Source organism: Scyliorhinus canicula, chromosome 1 (assembly GCF_902713615.1).
Source record: "Scyliorhinus canicula chromosome 1, sScyCan1.1, whole genome shotgun sequence".
Taxonomy (NCBI): domain Eukaryota; kingdom Metazoa; phylum Chordata; class Chondrichthyes; order Carcharhiniformes; family Scyliorhinidae; genus Scyliorhinus; species Scyliorhinus canicula.
The window spans coordinates 237,659,679-237,673,611 of record NC_052146.1 but is presented as its reverse complement, the minus strand read 5'-3'; the positions used below and the strand labels follow the sequence as shown (position 1 = coordinate 237,673,611).

General features: G+C 42.7%; 1 protein-coding gene across 2 annotated transcripts in view; it reads right to left on the bottom strand.

The window, feature by feature from the left end:
- Nucleotides 1–5,097: 5,097 nt before the first annotated feature.
- Nucleotides 5,098–13,933, bottom strand: part of LOC119972662 (ribosomal protein S6 kinase alpha-5-like) — a 163,350-nt gene continuing 154,514 nt past the window's right edge. For both annotated transcript variants that reach the window (XM_038809746.1, XM_038809736.1), the window contains exons 14-17: nucleotides 9,635–9,826; nucleotides 7,123–7,279; nucleotides 6,684–6,838; nucleotides 5,098–5,814 (exon numbers count right to left, since the gene is read on the bottom strand). In XM_038809746.1, the coding sequence (XP_038665674.1) occupies nucleotides 5,548–5,814; nucleotides 6,684–6,838; nucleotides 7,123–7,279; nucleotides 9,635–9,826 (771 nt within the window). In that variant the 3' untranslated portion in view covers nucleotides 5,098–5,547. The remainder of the gene's footprint in view (nucleotides 5,815–6,683; nucleotides 6,839–7,122; nucleotides 7,280–9,634; nucleotides 9,827–13,933) is intronic.

Below are 13,933 nucleotides of genomic sequence, written 5' to 3'. Positions count from 1 at the left end.
GCTAGCTTTCCTCGGTTGTGTAGTGGACCCCCTCCTATGCCCGTTCCGCTGCTGTCCTCGGTCTCCTCCTCACCCTGTCCTGCGCTTTGGTACCCTCTCCCCTTCCTTCCTAGGAGTTAGTGCTCCTACTCATAGCTAGGAAGTGCGGCCCTGTGCAAAAATTGTCCATGTCCATCAGTTTTTTCTCCCTGCGTCTTCCTCACCGTTGCTTTGTTTGCCTTTTATCCAGACCATTCGCACGCACAAACTTGTCTGCCTCTGCCGGGGTGGTGGAATAGTATTCTGTATTCTAGTATGTCACTCAGAGCCTGGCTGGGAATAATATCCCGAATTTTACACTGTTCTTGTACAGGGTTGACTTCGCGTGGTTAAACTTGGCCCTGCGCTTTGCCAGATCCGCCCCAATGTCCTGATACACCCTTATTTGGTGTCCTTCCCAACTGCTCGCTTTGGTCTGTCGAGCCCAATGCAGGATCCTCTCCTGATCCGGGTACCTGTGCAGCTCATTGATTATTGCCGTCGGCTGCTCCCCAGCATTGGGCTTTGGTCGGAATGACTTGTGTGCCCTGTCAATCTCTGGTAGTTTGGGAAAGCTGTCCCTTTCAACCAAGTTACGCAGCATCTGGGCCACATAATTAGTTGGGACTCTGTCCTCGAACATGGTGTGGAATTCTCCGCGCCTTTAGGGGCTAGGCCCGCACCGGAGTGGCTCCCACTCCGCCGGCTGGAGTGGAGGGTGTCTCTTCCGCCTCCGCCATGGTGGAGGCCGTGGCGGCGGTGGAAGAAAAAGAGTGCCACCACGGCACTGGCCCGCCCGCCGATCGGTGGGCCCCGATCGCGGGCCAGGCCACCGTGGGGGCACCCCCCGGGGTCCGATCACCCCGCGCCGCCCCCGCCCCCCCTCCCAGGACTCCGGGGGTCCGCTCGCGCCGCCAATCCCGCCGGCACAGAGATGGTTTAAACCACGTCGGCGGGAGAGGCCTGACAGCGGCAGGACTTCGGCCCATCGCGGGCCTGAGAATCGCCGCGGGGGCACGCCGATTGGCGGGGCGTGATTCCCGCTCCCGCTAATTCCCGGGTGGCGAGAATTCTGGCCACGGCACGGGCAGGATTTACGCCGGCCCCGGGCAATTCCCCGACCTTTTGAGGGGTCGGAGAATTTCGCCCCAGAAGTGGGGAATGGATGTTTTTGGACTAGGAGTCAGTATTAGGACTCTTATTCTGCCTGACCTAGACCTTGGTGTATTCGGACAATTTCAAAATTTGGAGACGAAACTTGGAAGGATCGTGACCCGTGAGGAGGATGGTGTAGAACTTCAAAGTATGCAAACAGATTGGTGGGACAGGTGGACAAGTGGCAGTTGAAATTTAATGCGGAAAAATGTTAATATAAAGTAAAAGGTATAATTCTAAAGTGTGTGTAAGAGGAGAGGGCTCTTGTTGTATATGTGCATAAATCATTGGAGGTGACAGGACAGGTGGAAAGGGCAGTTAATAAAGCATACAGCACCCTAGGCTTTAGGAATAGGGGCAGTGAGTATAAAAGCAAGGAAGTTATGTTAAACTTGCAAAGAACCCTTATTTGGCCTCATCTGGAGCCTTCAGTCTGGGCACTACACATTAGGAAGGATGTGAAGGCTTTGGAGAGTGCAGAAAAGATTCATAAGAATTATTCCAGGGATAAATAACTTTGGGTTACTAAAATACATTGGATAAATTGGGATTGTTTTGCTTGGAGAAGAGAAGGTGGAGAGGAGATTTGATAGATGTATCAAAATCATGAGGGGTCTGGGCAGAATAGAAAGAGAAAAACTACCCATTGCTGGAAGTATAGAGAGAAAGAGGGCACAGATTTAAGGTAATTGTCAAAATCAGCGGCAACATGAAAAATGTTTTTGCACAGCAAGTGGTTATGGAACGCACTGTGTGTGTGTGTTGGGGAGGCTGGTTCAAGTGAGCCATTCAAGAAAGATTGTATGAAAATAAAGAATGTGCAGGGCTCTGGGGAGAAGGTAGGGGACTGGCTCCTTCGAAGGGCCAACACAACGGGCTGAATAATCACCTGATTCTGAAATAATTGCAGCAAATTAGCTGTGCAAATATTGGTGCATAAATTAAGTCATAATATTCTAATGCTACTGTTAATAAAACAAAAAGGGATGAATGTTTTTGAACTGGTTTATTGAAAAACACATAAGCAGTTTTTCACTAACTTTTGTTGCATGAAATGTTTTTGTTCCCTGTACCCGGTCACCTTAACAGAAACACAAGTAAATTAATTTAAAATTCAATTTAACTGCACAAAAATGAATCAAACGTTATAAAAATAACAACTGAGTGTATATTTAGAGAAAGCATATTAGGAAGATGGTATCTTATTTTGTTACACAAAGCAGCTGTGATTAACGATCATTAGCAGTCACAGACATAGTCAAAATAGTTTGCAAGCAACAGTTAAGACTGTATCCTTTTCCTAGACCAGCTAGAATATATTTCTCAAATAATTCAAAATGAGCTTCTAACAACAGTTTAAAAGCTATTTTCAAATAAATAGTTTCAACAGTTCTGAAGTCTTGTCTGTAATCTATCATTAAAACCAACCCAGTTTTCACATAACTGGTACATGATCAGAGTAATGGAAGCAAATTTCCCTTTCCTGGATAGGAAATGACATTTATTTTAGGAAAATAAGTATTTATTACACAGTGGAGTCTTAAAATATATTTGAAGTGCTGTATTCATTACAGTGCATATTTACAAAAAACAAATATACATCATTGCTTTATGTTAATAGCTTATACCAAAAACTTTACTCAGTGAAACCTTATCTACATAATTAAATCCGTGCATGTCCATTACATTAACTCTTTCAAAGGTATCACAGCTAAAATTATGGGGTGGGATTCCCCGACCCACCGCCGGAGAATCGCCCGGGGCCGGCGAGATCCGGCGGGGGCGGGAATCGTGCCGCGCCGGTCGGCGGGCCCCCTGTGGCGATTCTCTGGCCCGCGATGGGCCAAAGTCCTGCCGCTGACAGGCCTCTCCCGCCAGCGTGGATTAAACCACCTACTTGACCGGCGGGATTGGGCGGGCTCCAGGGGGGGGGCGTGGGGCGATCTTGCCCCCACGGTGGACTGGCCCGCGATCGGGACCCACCGATCGGCGGTGGGGGGGGGGGGGGGGGGCAGTGCCTTGGGGGCATTCTTTTTCTTCCGCCTTCGCCATGGTCTTCATCGTGGCAGAGGCTGAAGAGACCTCCCCAGCGCATGCGCCGGTATGACGTCAGCAGCCGCTGACGCTCCGGCGCATGCGTGGACTTATGCCGGCCGGCAAAATCCTATCGGCCCCGGCTGGCGTGGCGCCAAAGGCAGTTCACGCCAGCCAGCGGAGTAGGAACCACTCCGGCGCGGGCCTAGCCCCTCAATGCGAGGGCTTGGCCCCTAAAGGTGCGGAGACCTCCGCACCTTTGGGGCGGCCTGACGCCGGAGTGGTTCACGCTCTCTGACACGCCGGGACCCCCCGCCCCGCCGGGTAGGGGAGAATCCTGGCCATGTTTTCAGAAGTGTTAGACCTCAAAGTATCATCCATCTGTTAATTTTGTAATAGGCTGAAATAACAACTTATCTATTTTGAATTATAAGTAAATATGATTGAATTGAAAGTAGTACACAGTAACATTAAGTTAACAGGAAAAAACTGAGCAATTAGATCCTTCAAATTTTTACTGAACTACCATTCATAAACACACAAAAAATAGACTAATATAATTACAGAGATAATTCTTTGTGAATTCCTTGAACAGCCACACGATTGCCTGAGCCACTAATTGAATAACCCTAAAAAATATAATTTATGTCTGGAAACTTAAAAACTAAAACATACAAAAAATTATCTTTCACCTTCTTCATAAAACCATCTCTTGTTGAAAACCTGTTCAGTAAGTTTTGCTCCAAGAGGTCTATCCATTTTCAGCTGCCTTCAGTTTTGGTCCCCCTTGATTTTCTGTGGGTTGCCTATCTTTCTTTGGCTTTGTGTTTTTGTTAAGTTTATGCCCTTTGTGATTCCCAAATTCCTAGCAAAGGACACCACGAAAGCGACATTTTAATGCAATTAGGAGTGTAAATGTCATCCCAAAGACTATTCTGAAACCATATTATTCTCATCCAACACAATTTAGGCACTGTTCCATCTCAGTCTATCAATGTCAGTTCATGCCCCGTTTTCTCCAATTCAAAAATAAGCTTAACACACAGAAGTCTATTTTTTTCAATCCTGACTGCATGCCCCAGTCCATGTGCTCTGCTTTCTTATATGGCTCAACTAGCTCCTCAGCTCTCAATGCTTCTGGGTTTGGCTTAATTCACCTGCTTCTTGCCCAACAAGACCCATCTGCTTTACAGCAACATCATAGTGAAGTATGACACAAACCAAAAACATCAGAAATTAAACTGCCATTAGGTAAATGCCTCACTGCCTGGGAATCTGTTTGCAAAATGCATCATCACTGTGTCTTCAGAAGCTGCCTTTTTCATGGTTCCATTCTGAAAACCCCATCCATGGCACCATCATGATCCTACAAAGTCATAATTTGGTGGGTATCAGGTGGTTTAGGCTGTAATATTTTAAACAATTCTAGACTCTAAAATAACTTTTGATAATTTTTTAAAATGCTAAAAATATCAGGCACACTCACTCATAGTTCAGAAGTATCCTACCCTATCCCTCCACAATTTTAACAACTTGGTGTCCACCTGCTCACCCCATCTTTCTCTAACTAATTGTTTATTCTCTCTCTCTGCCACAAGGCACCCAATGGGAGATATTTAAGCTGGGATATGATTATGCCAACAAAGTTGCTTATAGGAAAAAAAACTCCACTTCTATGTCTTTAGTCAACTCTTTCAGACATCAAAACTTCTTCCCAATGTTGAACAGCAAGATAGTCGTTGCACCCAGGCAAAACAAGAATCACAGCTCAAGCAAGCATGAGAGAATTCAGCTTCAGAATAGAAACACATCAGAGACACCGTCACCATTCAGCCCTCTTTAAATTGTAAGCCACTTGTAGTTATTCAAATTTGCATACTAAAGATGCTCCTTTTTGTATCAAAAAACAAGCTTTATTGTTTGAGCAATTTACAAGAATTAATCATGCTTTCAAAATAAATTTACTTCTTAAGCCTTGTTAAAAATAACTAGATGTAGTTAACAGCTTACATTTATCGTATTTTTGATGAGAAAAATCTCCCAAGTGCTTCAAAGAGATGCTAAGGAAAACAGGGACAGGCCAAAGGAGGAAAGACTAAGGAAGGGAGCTTCTAGAAAGATGTGGTTTTAAGGGAGGCCCTTAATGGAGGGAAAAATAAGTTAAGTGGATAGGAGAGGGAGTGAGGACTGAGAGATACAAGTAGAGAGCGAGAGAAAGAGATGGTGGGGGTCAGAGGGGTTTAGGGAGGGAATCCACATTTTGGGGTATAGATGTTTGAAGGCACAGCTGCTAATCAATCGTGAAAAGGAATAAATACTTCAAGTTTGTTATTGCACTAGCTAGACAGAAGTATCATTGAAGCTACTATCTAAAGTTTCAGAAAACTGGAAGACACAAACAGATTGTTTTGCTGGTAAAGGAACTTGGACGATGCATACAGGGGATGTTCTGCCATGAGACTGGGATGAGGAAGAAATCGAGCTTTCACTTGAACTGCTCCGAGTCTCTGTACTTGTGCTACTTTTCTTCATCTTTCGCCTCTTTGCCAAAGGAGCATTTTCAACACTTTGGAGGAAAAATCCTTCTCTCTTGTACTTATTAAAGGCCTAAATAAGAAAGCAATATTAAAAAAAAAAGAATATGCTCTCGATACAAGAAGTGCAACATAGTATAAAGTAATTTTGTAAAGATCTCCTAACTGGATTTGCGAATGTTGGATGATGGCATTAAGTTAACTTATTTCATTAATAGTACGAACTGTTCACAATGCAGAAACTATTATCTTGTCTAACTTTGATAACATTTTCAAGGACTGGCAAGGCCACATCACAGATTCTTTTCTAATTGTCAATTTTTTTAAAGCTGCTCCCATTTTTAAAATGGATGTGGTGTGGCCTGACAAACACTGAAAACATGTAAAATGCCATGAGTATCTATTTCTGCTTGCCAATTTTCTACCCTCCTGAAGGTCTTCAACTTTCTGCTGGAGTACAGTTTGAAAGCTGGTGGGCACACTAAAGTACCTAATCCAAATGGCAATTATTCATGAACAAATCGAATTACTCAACAGTCAAAACCAATGCACTCCTTAAGAAATGTTTGCACACAGATTTCTAGCACGTTTATCTTCCCGACCCTAACCCAGGGTGACAACCCCATATGTAGAATCCCTACTGCTGTCCTAGTTAGCAGTTATTGGATGGGCTGAGCAACTGGAAGGAACCTTGTCACATTTTGAAAAGTATAGAAAAGCTAGAACTACCCATTTTGCAGGGAGGGGGAAATAAAGTTTCAAGTTAACCCTTGGTGGTAGCTTTGTTACGGCAATATTTGTGTTTACTTGAAAATATTCAAAATTGTTTTTAAACTTTTAAAAACTTTGCTTTGAAGTAAATTAACAATCCAATGCCTATGCATTACCGATCACTCCAGTTTAAATTGGCCAGAGTTTCCGATTTAAGACTTAAGATCTTACCATACAAGAAGACTTGAAGTAGCTATTGGCGGATGGTTCAAGAATATTTGGAGACATCAATGGAGTAGAGGACAAACAGTGGCTTTTTTGAAACCAGTTGTTGAAACTTAAGCTGGATAACTTCAGACGAGAGTTTGGATCCACAGTAAGTAAACCTATAGAGTTATATATAATGTCATTACTTCAAAGCTAATAAATACATTTGAAAAAAGAACTGTTCGATAAATTATAGATTTATAGATAAATAATCTTTTTTTGTATGGCTTTAGGAGCAGATGTTGTTGTCACAATTTTATTGTTATGTTCCCTAACCAGTTCAATGCCCTGGAGAGCAAGTGCAATAAATAATAATTAATTATATAATTATTAGCTTACATACGTTTTATTACAGCACTCAGAACAATTTGATCCAAATGGTAAAGATTGAAAGGTACATTACCTTGCACAAGTTCCTTAGCTTCTTGTGAAACATTGTTCCACGTTTCCCCGGCAAGTATAAAGTTCCCCTCCTTTATTGTTTTTGTTATTTCATCAGTTCTTGATATTACTGTTTGCTGCATACTTTGGAAAGGGATCAGTCCTGACAACATTGTATACTAGAATACAGCAAAACACAGTGCATTATAAAAGGCTACTTTTTAAGCAGTAAAACATTTGGGTGAGGAGTAGAAATAATCAATTTTACAGATATCCATAATTTCTTATCAGATGGTTGTTTCATATCCCAAAGCTTTTTGAAATTTGCTAGCCAGTATCAGAAACAAGTTTTGGCAATTCTTGGATGAGACAACCATATCTTGTAACAATTTAGCAGAACATTAAATCTACCTCTTTTTCTTTCTCTATTTGAAAACCTTGCAGTGACCAATTAGTCTCGAGGGCCAAGGGACGACATATAGCCAGTATTGTAAATCATTCAAGTTTCATCATCTCTTACAGTGATGCACTCCCTGTTGTAAGAGAATACATTTCTAGTGATGAAAATGGGAAATGATTAGGACAGGGGAAGAAAAGAACCAAGGTAGTTTTTCCTCCATTTCCACATGAATTTATCAATAGTCAATTACGAACACTGAAAGTGGTTTTCGAGCAACTTGTAACAGACCATTTTGGTCTCGTGTCTAAACATTGGGTAAATTTAGTACTGTTACTGGAATCTAGAGACATGGAATAATAATCAAGGGAAAATAGGATTTCAACTTCCTCCATGGCAATTTGAAAATTTTAATTCTAGGAAGACAGGTTCATAGCTCCTTGAAGGTGGAGTCGCAGGTGGACAGGGTGGTGAAGGAGGCATTCAGCATGCTAGATTTTATTGGTCAGAATATTGAATAGAGGAGCTGGGACGTCTTGTTGAAGTTGTACAAGACTTTGGTAAGACCACACATGGAATACGGTGTTCAGTTCTGGTCACCCTATTACAGGAAGGATATTGTTAAACTAGAAAGAGTGCAGAAGAGATTTAAGAGAATGTTACCAGGACTTGATGGTCTGAGTTATAAGGAAAGGCTGGGACTTTTTTCCCTGGAGTGTAGGAGGCTTAGGGGTGATGTTATTGAGGTCTATAAAATAATGAGGAGCATTGATGAGGAAGATAGTCAACATCTACCTTAGGTAGAGGAGTCTGGAACTAGAGGGCATTGGTTTAAGGTGAGAGGAGGGAGATACAAGAGAGACCAGAGAGGAAATTTCTTCGCACAGAGGGTGATGAGCATCTGGAACGGGCTGCCACAGGCAGTGGTAGAGGCGGGTACAACTTTGTCCTTTAAAAAGCAGTTAAACAGTTACTTGGGCAGGGTGGGTATAGAGGGATATGGGCCAAATGCAGGCAAGTGGGACTTGCACAGTGATAGAAACTGGGCGGCATGGACCAGCTGGGCCAAAGGGCCTGTTTCCATGCTGTAAACATTTATGACTCTAATTCAGTTCAAAAAAATCTAGCATCACAAAAAGTGACCATGAAACTGTTGGATTGTGCTAAAAATTCATTGGTTCACTAATGCTCTGTGGGGAAGAAAATATCCTGTGCTTTTCCACTCCTGCCTGTATGTAACGGTCATTCCACAAAAACATGGGTGACTCTTAACTGCATCCTGTAATGGCCAGGCAAGCACTCAATTGCGTTAACCCACAACAAACTATTGACTGCATCAGTTCAAGAAAAACACCCACGACCTTCTCAGGACAATGAGAGATGGGCAGTAAGTGTTGACTTTGTCATTGATTCCCACAATTCAAGGGATTACATTTTTAAAACGGCTAAAACAGTAGGTTAATGAACAATGACCTCTGCAAGAAAATAAAAATGAATGAATCAGGGCAGCATGGTGTCTAGCACTGCTGCCTCACAGTGCCAAGGACCCGGGTCACTGTCTGTGTGGAGTTTGCACATTCTCCCAGTGTCTGCATGCGTCTCAACACACAACCCAAAGATGTGCAGGATAGGTGGTTAGGCCCTTAATTGGAAAATAATAATTGGGTATTCTAAATTTATATAAAAAAGGAATGGATCAGGACAATAGTTGTATGTCAGGATGGTGTAAACTACATCCTTCCCTGGATCAGCCTACTTCAAAACTAAGGAATGGATCAGGACAATAGTTGTATGTCAGGATGGTGTAAACTACATCCTTCCCTGGATCAGCCTACTTCAAAACTTTCACTTCAATGCTCACACTGGCTGCAGCAGTCGGTTCGTAATAAATACATTTTGTAAATTGGCTATTCCTCAGTCTCTCCAGGCATAACTACAATTCAGTATTAATTTCTGATGTGAAATTGTATTGAAGATGACGGATATAGAATCCCCACAAGTACTTCAAGACTCGGATTTCAGTTCTGCCCAGTTGGATAAAATCCAAATTCCACACTTGGAAGGACAATCACTGCAATATCATTTTGTCTTTCAAAAATATTTTATTCAACAATTTACAAGCATTCCATATACTTACTAATATTACTCCAAGACTCCAAAGGTCACAAGACTCGTCATAACCATTTTGCTTGAAAATCTCAGGAGCTGCATATAGCAAAGTGAAGCACGGCGTCTTCAATGGCTGGCTGTCAGAAGGCTTAACTCTTGCAAATCCAAAATCTACTATTTTGATCCTCGCACCATCATTTTGATCAGCAAACAAAATATTCTGTCAACAAAAAAGTGTATTTTATTGCATCAATTAATCTTATAAACATTTGTCCAAAGACTATGAAAATATAAGTGCAAAGATTTATTACCTAAAATCTGAAGCATTTCAGCATAGATTTATATACACTTGTTTGGCAGCATCAGTCTTGGGTTTTAGTTTCCTTACAGTACATTTAAATATAGTCAAATGTTATATACATAGTATGCATTTCAGTGTACCAAAGCTCCATTTTGAAAGTGTTTACTCATTTTCTTTTTTAAATACTTGGGTTGTACTGAAAAAACTGAAATGGTTAATTCTAGTGATGGTACTTTGGCTCAACTCGGGCTCAACAAGCGTTCAACTGGAATTCTCTAGGTAGGCAATCTGCATCAGTGTTTAGTTGCTCTTACACATGTCAAATATTATGCAAGTGCACAAACTGGCAGAACTATTCTCCACCAATACAATACACACTAATTAATGTTACATGTTCATCTAGTAACTTATTAGTTGAAAAACAAAATGTTATTAATTGATACATTAATATAATTTTAAGTGTTGATGCACTAAATAGCAGAATTGTACATCACGCCAACAGCATATGATGATATGGAGTAAACCAGTGCCACATCACTACAGGTGCATTTAAGGTTGCATAAAAATGGAAACATCCTGGTAATATTCTGCCTACTGGAAGACACCTAGCCTCCACTCATATTCTGGCAACAGAGCTGAAAACGGAGTCTTAATAGAGGCAATGGGACTAATTAGATAGTTCTTTTAAAAGTGGGAACTAGTAGCTTCCTCCTTGCAAAGAATTTCTCTGACAGCCCTCTCACCTCCGCCCCCCCCCCCCCCCAAATCCCCCCTGAATATCCTCTACAGCTCCCTCAATCCTAAACACACATCATTCTCTAATTTCTCTGCCATCTTCCCTCATGCACTCTCAGAGTTCATCATGTCCATTAGACCCACTGCTTGTTCCCATCAACCCTACTCCCACTAAACTGTTGGCTCAATTTCCCTCCCAGGACCCCATGTTAGCTTCTATTTTTTATTTTATTTTAGTGTACCCAATTCATTTTTTCCAATTAAGGGGCAATTTAGCATGGCCAATCCACCTAGCCTGCACATCTTTGGGTTGTGGGGGTGAAACCCACGCAAACATGGGGAGAATGTGCAAACTCCACATGGACAGTGACCCAGAGCCCGGATCGAATCTGGGACCTCGGCGCCGTGAGGCTGTAGGGCTAACCCACTGCGCCACTGTGCTGCCCCATTAGCTTATATTGTTAATGGTTCTCTCCTCTAGCACAGTAGCACAGTGGTTAACACTGTTGCTTCACAGCTCCAGGGTCCCAAGTTCGATTCCCGGCTTGGGTCACTGTCCGTGTGGAGTCTGCACGTTTTCCCTATGTCTGCGTGGGTTTCCTCCCGGTGCTCCGGTTTCCTCCCACAAGACCCAAAAGATCTGCTGTTAGGTAATTTGGACATTCTGAATTCTCTCTCTGTGTACCCGAACAGGCGCCAGAATGTGGTGACTAGGGGATTTTCACAGTAATTTCATTGCAGTGTTAATGTAAGCCAACTTGTGACAATAAAGATTATAATAATAAAAATAAAATCTGTCATCATCACTACCTCCGAAAAAACAAATCAACCCCAGACACCACTCGTCGAGACTACTGTCCTATCTCCAACGTCCCTTTCCTCTCCAAAGTCCTTGAATGTGGTGTTGCCTTCCAATCAGTGTCCATCTATTTTTCTGAAAATCCATGTTTGAATCACTCCAATCAGGTTTCCTCCCCTGCCGCAGTACTAAAACAGCTCTTATCAACATCACAATGACATCCTCTGCAACTGTGACAAAGGTAAAAATTCCCCGCTGACCTGTCTACAGCTGTTGACATGTTTGACCACACCATCCTCCTCCAATGCTCTTCACGGTCATCCAGCTGGATGGGATGCCTGCATTTGGTTCCATTCTTATCTCTAATCATATCCATCAAACCCCTTGCAATGACTTTTTAAAAAAAAATGAGTACCCAATTATTTTTTTTTCCAATTACAGGGCAATTTAGCGCGATCAATCCACCTATCCTGCACAAGTTTTTGGGCTGTGGGGGTGAGACCCACGCAGACATGGGGATAATGTGCAAACTCCACACAGACAGCGACCCAGGGCCAGGATCGAACATGGGTTCTCGATGCGGAGAGGCAGCAGTGCTAACCACTGCATCATTGTGCTGCCCCAAACCACTTGCAATGACTTCTGCTCCTGACCCCACACCATTACCATAGAGTTCCCCAAGGATCTATCTTTAGTCCTCACCTATTGCACATCTACATGCTGCCCTAAACCACGTTATCTGAAAGTACAGCGTTAGTTTTCAGACATACGGCAATGACACCCAGCTCTACCTCACTATCACCTCTCAATTTCTTCACTATTGCTAAATTAGCAAATGACTTACCAAAACATTCAGTACTGGATGAGTATAAGCACGTAAAAAGAGAAAAAAATATGTGAAGACAAACATAGGTTCCGAAACAGGGAAATTGATAATGGGGAACAAGGAAATGACAGAACTATTTTATTTTGTTTTTCCAATAAAGGGGCAATTAAGCATGGCCAATCCACCTACCCTACACATCTTCTGGTTTTGGGGAGGTGAGACCCATGCAGATACGGGGAGAATGTGCAAACACCACACAGTGACCCAGGGCCAGGATCGAACCTGGGACCTTGGCGCCATGAGGCAGCAGTGCTAACCACGCCGCCACCGTGCCCCCCTCAAATGGCGGAACAATTAAACAACTACTTTAGTTCCATCTTCCCAGAAGACGCAATTAACTTCCCAGAAATACTGGAGAATTAAGGACCAAGTGAGAAGGAGGAACTGAAGGAAATTAGTACTAGTAAAAAGTAAGTGCTGGAGAAATTAATGAGACTGAAAGTTGATAAATCCCCAAGGCCTGATAATCTAAATAGAATCCCTAGAGTGCAGAAGGAGGCCATTCAGCCCATCAAGTCGGCACAGACCCTCCAAAAGAGCACCCTTCCTGGACCCAATCCCCCAACCTATCCCTGTAATCCACCAAACCTTTGGACACTAAGGGGCAATTCAGCATGCCCAATCCACCTAATCTGCACATCTTTGTACTGAGGGGGGAATCTGGAGCACCCGGAGTAAACCCACGCAAACACTGGGAGAACATGCAAACTCCACATAGTCACGCAAGGTCAGAATTGAACGCAGGTCGCTGGCATTGTGAGGCGGCAGTGCTAACCACTGTGCCATCCCAAGGTATTAAAGGATGTGGCCAGTGAAATGTTGGACGTTCGTTGTTATATTCCAAAATTCTGTAGATTCCGGAACAGTCCCAGCAGATTGGAGGGTGGCAAATATAACCCCACTATTTAAAAACGGAGGGTGGGAGAAAACAGGCAATTACAGGCCAGTTAGCTGAACATCAGCAGTAGAGAAAATGATTAAAGATGTGGTAACAGGACATTTAGAAAATATCAATGGGATTAGACAAAGTCAACATGGATTTATGAAAGGGGTCACGTTCGAGACATGAAAGGAAATAAATATATATATATATTTGTCAGCTGGACTACTTTATAAAGTCACTTTTTTGCACTTTACAAAATGAATAATTGCTGAGCTGATAAGATATCTCCAGCTGGTCACATGCTGGCGTCCAGCAGTTTCAAAGTAACAAAGACAGCCTTCACAGATCCTAATCTCTCATATGGCGCTCATGGCCTAAGCATCAACTGTTCTAACACACTGGTTTCGACAAGAAGGCTTCATTTAGTTAACCTGAAACCACTGTTGCCAAGAACAAAAGGAATCATGTCTCCAATTAAACACTTCAAGATTCCAGTCATCCTTTGTCCAATGTCGAGGAGATATATCACATAATCTCTCCCAAGCCACACTGTAATATTGTCCGGTCGAACTGAGCTCTGGTAGTTACTGCTTGACCTCCAACGTGAACAGAACTCCAGGTATCAGCCTATGCTGTCTACCATCAAACCAATGGAAACAGAAAGAACTCTGGCCCTCATCAAATCTGGCAACTGTGGGAACCTTGGAATTCGTGCCTCCAGGC